Source organism: Neopsephotus bourkii, unplaced genomic scaffold, assembly GCF_033783945.1.
Source record: "Neopsephotus bourkii isolate Nb327-2 ecotype Australia unplaced genomic scaffold, CSIRO-AGI_Nbou_v1 NB_867, whole genome shotgun sequence".
Classification (NCBI taxonomy): Eukaryota; Metazoa; Chordata; class Aves; order Psittaciformes; family Psittacidae; genus Neopsephotus; species Neopsephotus bourkii.
The window spans coordinates 435,470-448,361 of NW_026901363.1; the positions used below are offsets into that span (position 1 = coordinate 435,470).

Sequence of the window (12,892 nt, forward strand, 5' to 3'; positions counted from 1 at the left end):
CCTGTGCAGCATTGGGAGTGAGGAGCAAACTACTTAGCGAGTGATAATCATCTCGTATATCTAGCTTTGTGAAGAGCTCAGTGTGGTGAAGAATTTAATGGCTTGGTTCTCCTATTCAAAAATAGATCAAGGGGAACAACTAGAGAAGAATGATACTAGTAAATATAATTTGGGATTACATTTGGGATTAACATTAAAAAACAGAATAGTCTTGCAGTTTACTGGACAAAAAATAACAGTGATGCTTGTGTTTTGTTGTTACTGCTCTCAGTTGGACTTCCTGGAATATCAAAGCAGGTTGTTACCCATGATCTATTTTGGACTTTTCAAATCTCCTTAATGGCAAAACCAATCAAATTTCCTTAAACTATTTGGAGGTATGGGGTTGGTTTAAACCCACATTAAGAGAGTACATCCTATTCTGTAAAGCAGTAGTTCATTTAATCTCAGTGCTTCAGTTTCCTTACATATAGCATGAAAGCACTAATGTCTCCTTTTTCAAGAACAGAAAACCACACTGTAATTACTGATGTTTGCCAAGCAGTTGGCAGGTGTGCAGGGAAGGGTATGGGCACAACAATTACAAACACAGCACTGTATGAATGTATTTATGTATTTATGAAGCTTGTTACCTTGCTTAGGAAAAAACAAACTCTGCAGATGTCCCTCTTTGTCTATCTGGAAGGCTGCCCAAAGAGACTGGAGCTGAAGGGTGTGGTGTGGAATCAGCCCACTTATCATCCCTCACAGAAGTCATGAGAGCCCATCTCTGTGAACCTCATTCTGTTCTTCCTTAGGGGGCTGCAGAATGAGTGCAGTGATTCAGGATTAACTGTAACTGAGACACAAATCTGACCTGTTGGGTCAAGTTCCAGTACAGTTCATATATCCAGGCTCAGGAAAACAAACATTTCGCTGGCAATCTCTGCTGTATTGAGGGCTAGCTTCACCTTCAAAATTATCCATTCCATATTGTTGTATATAATCCACAGCTTTTGACTTAACTCCTGTGTTTGTAGAGTGCTTTGGAATAAAAGGGGGTGCTATGAAAAAGTAGATACCTGGGAAAGGTGGACTGGCATGATTTTAGTGAGGGGCTCCCCTGTGCTTGTCCCCATATAAGAGTGTTTCTTATATTTCAGCTCTGTTTCTAAAGTAACCATGGTTCAAGGCATCCGTATTTCACGAGGCGTAAACGGTTCCCCTTTAGGAAAAGTAAAAGCAGTTTTTCCTGTTTGTGAAATTTCCACACTGCCAAGAACAAGAAAGCTTTCGAAACTCTATCTTTGCTGCTTGCAAAGCTTCACTGCCTTATAGGGTTCTGAATCCCCTGGATTCACGCTGGGGGCGGGCTGGGAATGCTGGCTTTTCCTCCTTCTGGGTGATTCTGGGAGGCCCGCGATGATGTCATGGTACATTTTAGGCTACAATAACAGGAAATCATCAAGTGTTTACACTGGCAGACTGGGCTGTGATGTGATTTTCCTCCTTTTCCTCTCAGCCCCCCCCGCCCACCTCGCTGCTGCCATTGACTTCCTTGATGTATCTGCTTCCTCCGATTAAAATACTACAAGGTGACAGCACTGAAGGAGGAAGAAGGGAAGTGGGGGAGGGAGACAGAAAAGGATGATTCTAAAAGGATGATTTCCCTTCCCCTCGTAGCACTCGCTCTCCACCGGCTCTGTGCACACTGGGTTAGAACAGCAGCCCAGGCACTTGGCCTGCTGAGGCACTGGAGGATGTACCTCCAAGCTGTTGACATGAAAAAGAAACTCTCCCTTCCCTAGCACAGCTGAGTCACAGATCTCCCCAGCAGTTTTACTTCTGAACTTCCCTGCCACACCAGAACAGATGAAAACATACAGCATAGGCTGATGGACCCGAAGGAGGTCCACACTTTCAGAGCTTGTGGCAGAGGATGGATGGAAGTGAACTTCACCCACAGCCCGTGCCACAGTTTGAGGCCAACATCAGGTTTTAGTCAGAGGGGAGTGAAGTTTCTGGGGTTGGGCTGGGTTTTATGCACTACTTGCACCAGGGATGCACAGCACGAGTGTTAGACATTCTGTGCTTTCCAGCTTGCTAATACTGGAGAGAAGAAAGAGGAAGACACAAGGAAGTGTCCAGAAGACAAGTGTCCATCTCCCATCCCCTGGCCAGTGAAAGCACTCACTCTACCTTGGCGTAAATCATCCTCAGCCAAATTATACATACTTGGAGCTGAAAAACTGCTGGATAATAAAGTGGTGTGTTTGTTTATCCTTGCTGAGACTTCAACTGTCAACCAAGCCTCAGGCACAGCTGAAACAAAGGCAGAGAATGAGGCCACACTTGTCTCAGCTGATGGAAATAATGGAGGCTTGGCTGATGTAACTGTGGCCTTCCCTTTTCTGCTGCATCTGCCTGCTCCTTTCTTGTCTCATCCTGCCAAGTCCAGACATAACCAGGGTAGGAAGGAAGAGAGTAAGAAATGAAACGATTTTATTTCTGTTGTCTATTTCTCTCAATTAATGCACCGTCAGCAACACTGTCAGCTTTAAATCATGGCAAGAAATCTCCCAAATGCAAGAGCAAAACGTCTGGGTCAGTCACTCCGCAAAACCAGTAGGATGCAGGAAGTCTTTCTCAGAGCACCATGGCTCTGTTCAGTGCATTTAGAAATTGCAGATCCCCATCTCATAAAGCTCAACAGCAGGAAAAAATACAGAGGCACTTAGACGCTGTGTTTGTGTGTGCAAAGTGCCATTTGCAGTAGTTAGAAGGAACAGGAACCATGAAGATGTGACCTCACATTCTAAGTTACTCAGATACTTATCTGTGGCCAGTGACAAGCTGACACAACTGCATTAAAGCTATCAGTGCTATGTCCTCAGTGTTATTATCTGAGGCAGCTGATCAGGGCTGTTAGGGAAAGACCATCCCAGTGATGCTCACACACTCATCTTCCAGCATGGGTATATCCTGGTCCAGAACAAACAGGAAGATTTTGCCCCTAGCAGGTAGCTGTGATCATAAGCCCACTTAAACACATACTTCACTCCCAGACATGCTTAAAATGAAGCACAATCTTAAATGCTTTGCTGAATGAGGGGTTGAGGCTTTCTTCTCTTTAATAATCCCAAAGACAAATTGGAAGGGTTTACCCGCTGGTAAATGGTGTAGACTAATTAGCTGAGCTTGAGGGAGCAGTTTAAAGATCAAGAGTCCCATGCACCCTAATTATTATTATTAAATACACCTCCAAGGCAGCGATGTGAGAGACTTGTGCACTCTGTCACAAGGCTTTTAACAGCAATAAAAGCAATAGCCTAAAACTACAACATGATCTACACTATAGAACCATACTGGCTGCCAACATCCATCTGAATAGATATGGATATGATTCTTAATGCTGCTAACACAGAGGGTAACTCCATGCAAAGCTGGGGTGAGGGAGGGATACTCACTTCATGTTTTGCTCCCAAATCAATGGTGGGATGGAGATTTGTTTCAAAGAAACCCATGCAAACAGTAGATTGAAGTCAGCCTCACTACATCATCCATGCCTCCTTCTTAAACAGTGACAAAGGTGGCCTCGCTGCGGAATGACTTCTGCAGTTTGGCAGCCAGAAGGAAGGGTGGTTCCAAGTAAGGTGGGGAATTATAGGAAAGAGTCACTCCTCACAGGTTTTCCTCCCCTGCTCCTCTGCAGGCAGGGATGGGCTGACAGAAGGATGCTCAGCATTAGGCAGGAAGGATTTAGCCTTTGCACAAGCAGCTGTTTTTTCCAGCTGAAAATCGGTCAGTTCAAGATGCAGTAGCATCAGAGTGGTTACAAGCTGCCCGCCCACAGCAAGTGGACAGGCCCACCCATACACACACACACACACACACACACACACTCTCATCATTCAGTTGCTAAGAATTTTCCATCGCTCTGTGGGACCTGAATAAAACCCTTTTCAGACAAGTAAAACAATGTCAAACCTAAGCCTGTCCAGGAAAGCAGTGCTACAATTGCACAGAAACACAGAAAGGCAGAAATATCTGGAAGGGGCACTAGTACTTCAGTGAGCAAAAGTTTAATAGCACGACTATCTGAGAGCCAGTGTATCTCTTTTGGGTGCTTGTTCTTGAGCCCCAAGGAGCACCCAGATTTTGGAACTTTCATTCATTTCCCTCATATGTCAAAGGCATTTGCTTTCTGAGTCAGAGCCTGGGGCTTCACCAGACGCTGACTTCACCATCTGTAACTGAATTTCCCTTTGCTGCTGAGTCACCCTGCCCACAGACAGGCTGTGGAGATGCCCTGTGCAGATGCCAGCTGTGGGAGTGTGCTGCACCAGACCCTAAATTTTCCATACCCTGAGGGCCTAGGAAAGTCACTGCCCTCATTGGCACAGGGAGCTCTCGTCAGGCATGGTGCTGCCAGAACTCAGGTAGCTGAGAACATGGCTTGTTTCTCTGAAAGTGACCTCATCTGTGTCAGTGACCCCTCTCATTCATTTCATGGGTATAGTAAGTCTGGCATCCTACTTCTTCCATGGACAACATCCATGAACGTTTGTAGGGGAAGAGAGAAACAGTGGATGGGGTTTGGCCCTTCCCATAATGAAACACCTGACCAAGAGATTTCTTGCAAGGGCCTTATGGCTTCTTCATCCCAGCCTTGAGCAGGTTGGGTCCAATAGCTACTACGCTCAAAGCACAGGGAGAACAGAGTTGTCAGAACCGCAACGAGCACAACTGCAAGCACATGCTTTGGAGTATTTGGGGATGCTGTGGAGCTAATGTGGCTAAAATCACTGGAAATTCAGTCCATGAAGTGTAGGCAGTATTAAGAAAACAGACTCGGAAGAAAGGGACAGGAATAGTGAATTTTGAACTGCCTTTGGGCTGTCATGACCTGAGAAGCAAGTGGGAGTTAATATCTATTTCATTCAAAGAGTTTTGGAATAGGATAAGAAAACAAGCATGGGGGGTGACCATAGCAACCTACAAGGATAGTGACTTTAAAGCACAAAGTGCATAGCATGGCTGGCTAAGGAAACCACCTTCGTAAAACCCATATATGGGAGTCCAACACAATCCATCCCCATGCCATTGTTCTCATCTACCCTTAGATCACCTGTGGCCTGAGATGTGCCTCTCTACTCCCATTCAAGCACTGCAAAAGAGATTGAAAGCTGATCCAAGGCTACAGCTACCAGCTCCACAGCAGGGTCAACAGGGCATGTCATAACCATGGATAAGCCACTGTACTTTCCTTTGTTGGGCTGTGCTGGAGTCACCAGGAATTGTCCCATAAACTGCTCTTATGGTCGATTACACCAGCAGGCAGCAATGCTTTTCCCTTATTGCTTACAAAGCATAGCTCCTCTCAGTGCTTCTCTTGCTTGGGAAGAGGAGCTAAGAGGCTCCACAAGAGAGTGAGAAGCATGGTCTAGAGAGGGGAAGGGACTTTCAAATGCTTTGGCAAGGCCATATTGCCAAGAACAGGCCTTTTTTCCCCATCACTTTCGCACTGTGTGAAGCTGTGTTGGCGTTTCCCAGTGACAAGCAACTCCTCATCCTTCCACACTGGGGAGCACTGGGAACATGAAAAGAGGGGAGCTGTGTCTATTCCATGCTGATTCAGAGGTCAGCACAAGTTAGCAGCACTGGTCAGCAAGCACAAGAGAATTTTATGCTGGAAAATCCTAAACTGTTTTGCAGAAATGAGTTACTTTTAGTGGTATTTTCATGAAAGAAATCAAAAGTGCTCTTTGCCATAAGATTTAGTTTTAGGTAGTCCTGTGAGGAGCAGGCAGTTGGACTTAGTGATCCTTATGGGCCCTTCAGACTTGAGATATTCTATGAGTCTGTGATTTCTAGCTTCAGGATTCCTCACCAAAGGTTTAAGTTTGCTGTGCTGAGCTGGTGGCAGATGAGCTTGTGCATTAGGGTTTGTTTCTTCCTTGTGCTTACCTTCACCTGGGAGCATGACCTCTTCATCCAGCTGCTCCAGCACAGTAGGGCTCATAGAGCGTACATTTAGGTCTAAATGGGGTCACGCTACAGAGAGCAGTGCAATAGCCTGTTATGATGTTCACATCATGCTTCCCGCGCAGAAATGGGACTGATCTGCATTTAGAGAGCACCCTCTTCTGGGGGCAGCAGTGAAGGCTGCTCTCAATTACAGATCTGTCTCCTGTGAAGCATCTCCTGAAAAATGGGTGTACACCAGCAGAGCTGGTTAAACACAGCAATAAGTACTGCAACATTCTGAACACCTCCTGACTGCAGCCAGCAAGATGTAACTATTCCAGTGGCTTTAATTTGGATTCTTAAAATAGGGTCATGGCCTATGATTTTTATCGTGGACCTTTCCTGTACTGGGGAAAATTTGAGGACAGACCCGGTAAATCTCTGTTAAGCTGTTGCAACTAATATGAATTTTCAATAAAACTATCTACATCCACAGAAAACATAGCACCACTTTAATATAATGAAGAAAAACTCCCATGCACCTGCATGCATGGTTTGACCCTGTTCGGCCCCTCCACTCTCTGTATACCCAAGGTGGGTGCAGGAGAACACCTAGACCTTTCTTCCACTGCCAGGCTGTCTCCAGCTTCTCATGTGCCTTGTGCCTGAAATGTTTGCACCATTTTTTCTTGTTCTTTAGACAAAACCTGAATTCATTGCAGTTGCATTGGAACAGAGGGAAGTTACCTTATGCTGTTTCAATAAACCATCCTTAAAATGCTATCCTGAACAGAAAAATCACAGTGGCAGACAAAACTTCATCAAAATTGCAGTTAAAATACAACCTTAATGAAATTTCAATACAGAAATGTTATTGGATACAGCAATTTTTACTTACTAAACAAAACAACCCTAGCACATCATCCTGCTATAGAAACAGTGAGATGTGGTTTGTTCTCATACCTCAACAATATTTTGTTATTTCAAAACCAAACAAAGGTAACAAGTAAGACTATCCAGTTAAAAGATAAATATTCCACATTTTTATCTATGCTTTAAGAAAGTAAATGACATTAGATCTATACTGAGTACTGTAGATTACATTCTTCCTTTTGAAGAGCAAAAAAACATAGATATTTTGGCTAATAACTCAGTCACTTTTGTACATGAAAACCTAGAACTGTTGGAATGTGTTGATCAAAGGGAATTGTCCAATGACATTTTAGTCTCACTGAGGCCAAGGGAAGATTGCCATTGACTTCAGCAGAGCCAGGAAGGATTTGCTGTCAGAGGGCTCCCTTGGTGCTACCCGAATGCCACAGCAATTCCTGTGAGCCCACAAAGCAGGTTATCAAACAGTGCTGGCTCTAAGGACCACAGAGCAGCCTGCAGCCTTCTTTCCACCTATGTGTGAGCACACAGGCAGGTCAGATGTACTGGCTTGGCTTGGTAAAGTGAGGAAATAGAACACTGCTAAAAAATACAACTTGAAAGTGCTTCATCCTCCCTGTCAGAGCAGGGCTGTGCTCAGATCTTCTTTCCTAGCACGCAGAATGAGACTGTGGTCTGTCGATGGAGAGCACAGCTAGTACCACGGGTTGTATGGCAGCTGAGAGAATATGCTGTGGCCCCAGGTCATGGAACTGGGCTATGTGGTGCACATTCAGGCTATGGAATCATAGAATGATGCTATAATGTAGCATCAGGGGGGTTGGAACTATATGATCTTAAGGTCCTTTCCAACCCTAACCATTATGATTCTATGATCACAGGCATGTCCCTGAACAGCTAGATGAGAGAGAAACTGTGACATGTAAGAGAGCATGGCATGAGGTACAATGTGGGAAAGACCCATGGGATTTGACAGGTCCCATCAGCTGTGTACCAAGCACTCCGATGTTAGGCCTCACCAACAGTTTGAGATACACTAAGGCAGCAAGTAAATGCAGTATGAACTATTGGCACTCTGTTGCCCACCAAAGGGAATAAACCATGCTGAAGGTTTACTGCTAAGGCAAAAGGGGAACAGAGCTTCTGAAGTGTTAATGTTTCTTGCTCCTTTTCAGCTTCTGTTTGAAGATAGCAATGTCATAATAGGTTTTAAACTTCACCAGGAAAATGGGTATTGGGATGATAATAGTTAACATGCCAAATACCGCCGCCAAGGCTGCCGTCACTTGTCCAGCTGTGGTGAGAGGGATAATATCTCCATAGCCAACTGTAGTGAGTGTGATCAAAGCCCACCAGAAGCAAACAAGAATGTCAGTGAAGTGCAGCTCCCCTGTGTAGGAGGGATGGCTACCCAGCAACTCCCCATAGAAAAAGAGAGAGCCAAAGAAGAGGGTCTCAAACGCCAAAATCATCAGCAGGATGCAAATCTCTCTGAGGATAGACTTGAGGGTGTAGCACAGAACCCTGAGAATCAGTGGTGTTTCTATCAGCTTGGATATCTTCAGGAGTTTGAGGAGATAGATAACTCGAACAAAGCCCAACCAAAGCCCTAGGCTTGGCACTCTCTGAATCTGCCCAGCCACAAAGAGTTCAATATAAACTGGGAAGAGGGAGAGGAAGTCAACCACATTGAGGGGATTTTGGAAGAACAACTTCTTGTCTGGGCAGAAACAAAATCGCACAGAGAACTCAAAAGTAAACCAGAGGACACAGAAAAGCTCCAGATGAAGCAAGTAGGCAGCCTGGTGGTAATAGGGTTCATGGTCATTGTGGGAGACCTCAGAATAGCCAACTGAGGTGAAGTTAGCAGTAAAGAACTCAAACTGTGCCTTGGTTTCCTCACAGAATACGATGACAATTCCAACGATGAACAGCAGAGAAACAAAAGCCAAGCACTGCAGAGGGAGGAAAGGGCACACATTCAGTTAGGTCAACAAAGTATCCCATAACCTCACTGCCCCACCACAACCCCAGGATCACTTCCACAGGCACTGTACAATCCCAGACTCATCTTTCTCAAATCACTGTGGTTTTGCTCACAGGGAGTGCATTTTCTCCTTCCAGATTGGAAAAGTAATAGAGAAGACTGAAGTCAAAGAAAAAACCATCTGAACTCGTATATCAGAGTTTGTAAGGAAGGGAAATATCCACCAGCTGGAGTAATGCTGACAGACTCACACTGGGGGCCTCTGCAGCACAAGATGTTGGCTCCAGAAACACCAGCAGCACAGAAAACACCCTCTGCAGCCTCTCACTTGCGTTTGTTGCTCTACATGCCTGACGTTTTAAAGAGGCATGGGTCACGTGTTTTGTATAGAGAGCAGAGACAGGAGGAGGAGAGAAGAAGAAGGAGGTGTCTGTTAATGAGAAGGGAGAATTTGATTTTCCTTTTTCAATCTGGGACTCAAAGCATATTTATCAAAGCTGTGAACCCATTAGTATTTTTCATGGACCCATGCCAGCAATCCCAAAGGACACACGCTGTGTCCATCCATCACCACATATAGTATTACCTTAGCACTGAAAGAGGAAAAGGGTTTCTCAAACATAGACCAAATCTTTGGCTGCCATCTGGTTCGCCAGCCCAGATCCCTTCTTTCTGTCTGGACTATGAGGCACTGGTCATCAGTCTGCTCATTTTCATCCAAAATGTTGAACTCCTCTGGCTGCACCTCTCTGTTATTCAGCTTCAGCCAGCAGCAGGATGCTAGCTGTGCCTCATTGATTTCCCAGAAAGCCAGCTCTTCTTCCAAGACTGACCTACAGGTATCAATAGGACAGTGGAAATGTTTAGTCCTATAATAGTTCAACACGTAGCTGAAGATCTCAGCACTCCTATCAAAAAAGAACTCTTTGGTGGTGGGATCATAGTCGTAGATGCTTGAGGCATGGGGCTCTGTGAGGCTGCACAGCTTCGTCCCTGGGAAGGTCCGGAGGGTGCTGCTGTATGTCTCATATCTGACTCCCCCAATATTCAGAATGATTTTTTCCTTGGAGCCTTCCATCTGTGAGGGAGGAGGGAGGTACAAGTCCTCATAGGCTCTTGTTTATCTTCAGTCAAAAAGAGAAGAACACAAATTAAAAGAAGTAAAGCAAGCTTTGGCAGGTTTTCTGGGGTACCTCATTCCAGTGCTTTTAAAGCATATTTTGTACCTGAAACCTGCATCTCCTACAGGGAGGAAGGCACCCTGCCATTTCCCACCAAGTTCAGTGCCTGCTCCCAGATTCTGCTCCATGTCCATATGATCTGAGCTCTTTCCAGGAGAGGTATCAAACTAAATGACAGACATCTGGTTTGCACTGCTCTCCCTCCCAGCTTTTCCCCACAGGGACAGAGCGCACACTCCAGAGTCCTTTTCACAACATTTGGTTCATATGCTATAGATAATCTTGCAATAAACTCATTTGAGGTGAAGGGTTTTCCTTAAGTCATCCCTACACAAAGCCAAATAACTTTTCCCTTTTCAGGAAGCTGCTCTTACCTGGAATCTCTATGCAGGATTCCTGGACTAGATAGAAATGCAGAACAGCATACTGCTACCTCATTCAGGGCTGGCTGACATCTCAGAATAGCACCAGAACCTGCTGCCAAGGCCTCTGACATGGGAAAGCGTGTTCATGTTGCTTATTTCCTGTAACACATCCCCTGCTTTACTCTTCAAAATCCAACATACCTGGGAGAAACTCGAGCCCTGCTTCATCAGTGTTATTGTAAGAAGGGAGAGAAACCAAGGATCTCTGCAACCCGAGGAGCACAGAGGAGAAGTACAGAATAGGGGCAGCATGTTCTTATGGAAGTGTCTAGGGCTGCCTTTCACCCACAAGTATCCACTTCTGATTGTCTGTACCTCTCCATTTCCCGTCCTCCATTCCTACACATTTCCATCCATCTTTCTCTTATGCCCTGCATTTCTAGTTCTTGCCCTTCTCTTAACTGAGCAAGCCTGTGTATCTTTACCGGGGGGAACTCTAGAAGTAAAAACGCTTCATCCAGCACCTCATTCAGCTTTATCAGAAAGGCTGGAAGGTGCACCTTGGTCACACACTCACAGCACAAGAGAATTACTGCCCATCTGCTATCCTTGCCAATCCCAATATATGTGAGGCTTCATGCAGCTTCACCCTAAAACTTCCATTGGCTTCAATAAGAGCAAGATTGAGCATAGGGACTAAAAGTGTGCAGGCATTGCTTAGCAGTTTCTGCACAGGAATCCACCCAGTGTGATTCAAAGCAGGTTAGATTAATTCAGCACTCAGCAAATCTGGAGTTACAATATTGGTCTCTGTTGCCTGACTGTAAAGAGCACAGTGGTTTTTGAGATCCCAGCTGAGCTTTCCTTTATCTGCTGAGATTGCCAGATACCTCCTGCTCAAACGTAACAACCCCCATGTGAAAAATGAGCCAAGAAGTGCCATTTCATATTCTTACCTTGGTGCTATTGCAGCAGCTCTGCAACCAGAAGAAAGGAGAAGAGACTGGGAAGAACAGAGACAAATTCAGTGAAAACAGGATGTTCGATGGCTAGTCTCCAAAGCTCAAGTCTCATAGATGTCAGAAAACAAAACCAGCCAATAGCACTGAAAAGAAGCAGAGGCCCCTCTCCCTTGTTCTCTGCCCTATCAGCACTTGCTCTCCCCACTCCAAGGAATAACACTTGAACAAGGAGGCAACAACTGCCAGGCCAGATATGCTCTGACTATGCTGTCACCCACTGCTTTACTAAGTCTCAAAGGGCCACACTGCCTGGGAAATAGGTGCAGCTCAAATGTCTTAGGACCAATTAGAGATTTAACTTTCAAGCCACAGAAAGGCAGACAGAGCATTGCTCTTGGCCATGCTTTATTCAAGTTTAAGTTAAAATTAATACAGAAAAGAATAGGAACAACCAAATAAAACCCCCAAAACACCAGACCCATCTTCTTGTCTTCTTTTTCTGGTTTGAAGGGCTTTTACTTCATTTCTGCATGACCCAAAGCTTCACCTTTTGTACCCACTGATTTTAAATGCATTTTTTTGTGATTGATTACTCCAGTAAAAGGGTTGGCACATGGTTAATAATCCCAGTCAGAAAGGCATGCTGTGTGTGAAATTTCCTCTTGGCTGACATTCCAAGGCTGGTTCTAAGTATCACCTCTGCTTACTTCAAACTCTTTGGAAAGAAAATAGGAAAAGGAATTTCCTTATTCCCAGAAAGAGCAAGACTATTCAGGAAGGCTCTGGGGGCTTCCTTTTCAGTTAAGCAAATGAAAAACAGATTCGTGTCTCTTCAGAGGAAGCAGTATCACAGTTCACCTGCTGGGCTGTTAATTTTAATCCACCACCTATGTAACCCTGACACACCAAAACCTCTTTTCTTTTAAAAAGCAGGTTTTCCATTTAGGCTTTTTACCTAGAAAGCAGCCTGGCTCTTCACTCCTCATTGACACTTCGCCTGCAGGTGCAAGTAACTCCACTCACCTTCACCATCCAGATTCCCAAAGCACTACAGGGACACCATAAGACAATCCTGGCCTCCTCTCAGCCAACACCACAGCAAGGCTGCAGAAACTAGAATAGCAAATTACTGCCAGTCTTGTGTGGGACATTCCAGGCAACAAGCCATCTTTGCCCATTACCTCCCAATTCTCTACTGAGCAACCTTACAGCCAGATATCATAAGAGCATCAGCACAAGCATCATTCCCCTTAGGTCTGGGCTCTGAAAGCACATGAAGCATGTGAAATCTACGCTGGTTCAGTCCTTGCTCCCTTCCATCTCTATAACAGGCCCCAAACTCGTCACAACCTTCTCGCTCTCCACAGAGAATAGAAATGAAAAATCATCCTTTTCATTTCATTTCTGATCTGGCTCTGAGGGTCTGGAAGCAGGTGATCTGATCAAGTTGGATGCATCCTATCTGTTCCACAGCACTGGCAGCATTTGCCTTTTACGACCTTTGCACTGCAGTTGATTTCTGAAACCCAGAAATAATCTGGCAAGCAAAATGACACATGG

General features: G+C 45.0%; 1 protein-coding gene across 10 annotated transcripts in view; it reads right to left on the reverse strand.

Annotated features, from left to right (window-relative positions):
* Nucleotides 1–11,707, reverse strand: part of LOC133214031 (potassium voltage-gated channel subfamily C member 1-like) — a 310,932-nt gene extending 299,225 nt beyond the window's left edge. The window contains exons 1-5 of one of the 10 annotated variants that reach the window (XM_061356687.1): nt 11,327–11,697; nt 10,380–10,529; nt 10,051–10,151; nt 9,411–9,948; nt 6,751–8,792 (exon numbers count right to left, since the gene is read on the reverse strand). In XM_061356687.1, the coding sequence (XP_061212671.1) occupies nt 7,989–8,792; nt 9,411–9,902 (1,296 nt within the window). In that variant the 5' untranslated portion in view covers nt 9,903–9,948; nt 10,051–10,151; nt 10,380–10,529; nt 11,327–11,697 and the 3' untranslated portion in view covers nt 6,751–7,988. Of the gene's footprint in view, nt 1–6,750; nt 8,793–9,410; nt 9,949–10,050; nt 10,173–10,379; nt 10,572–11,326 lie in introns of those variants that run through there. The other 9 variants (XM_061356689.1, XM_061356693.1, XM_061356692.1 and 6 more) reach the window with 9 other exon arrangements.
* Between the last annotated feature and the right edge of the window lie 1,185 nt (nt 11,708–12,892).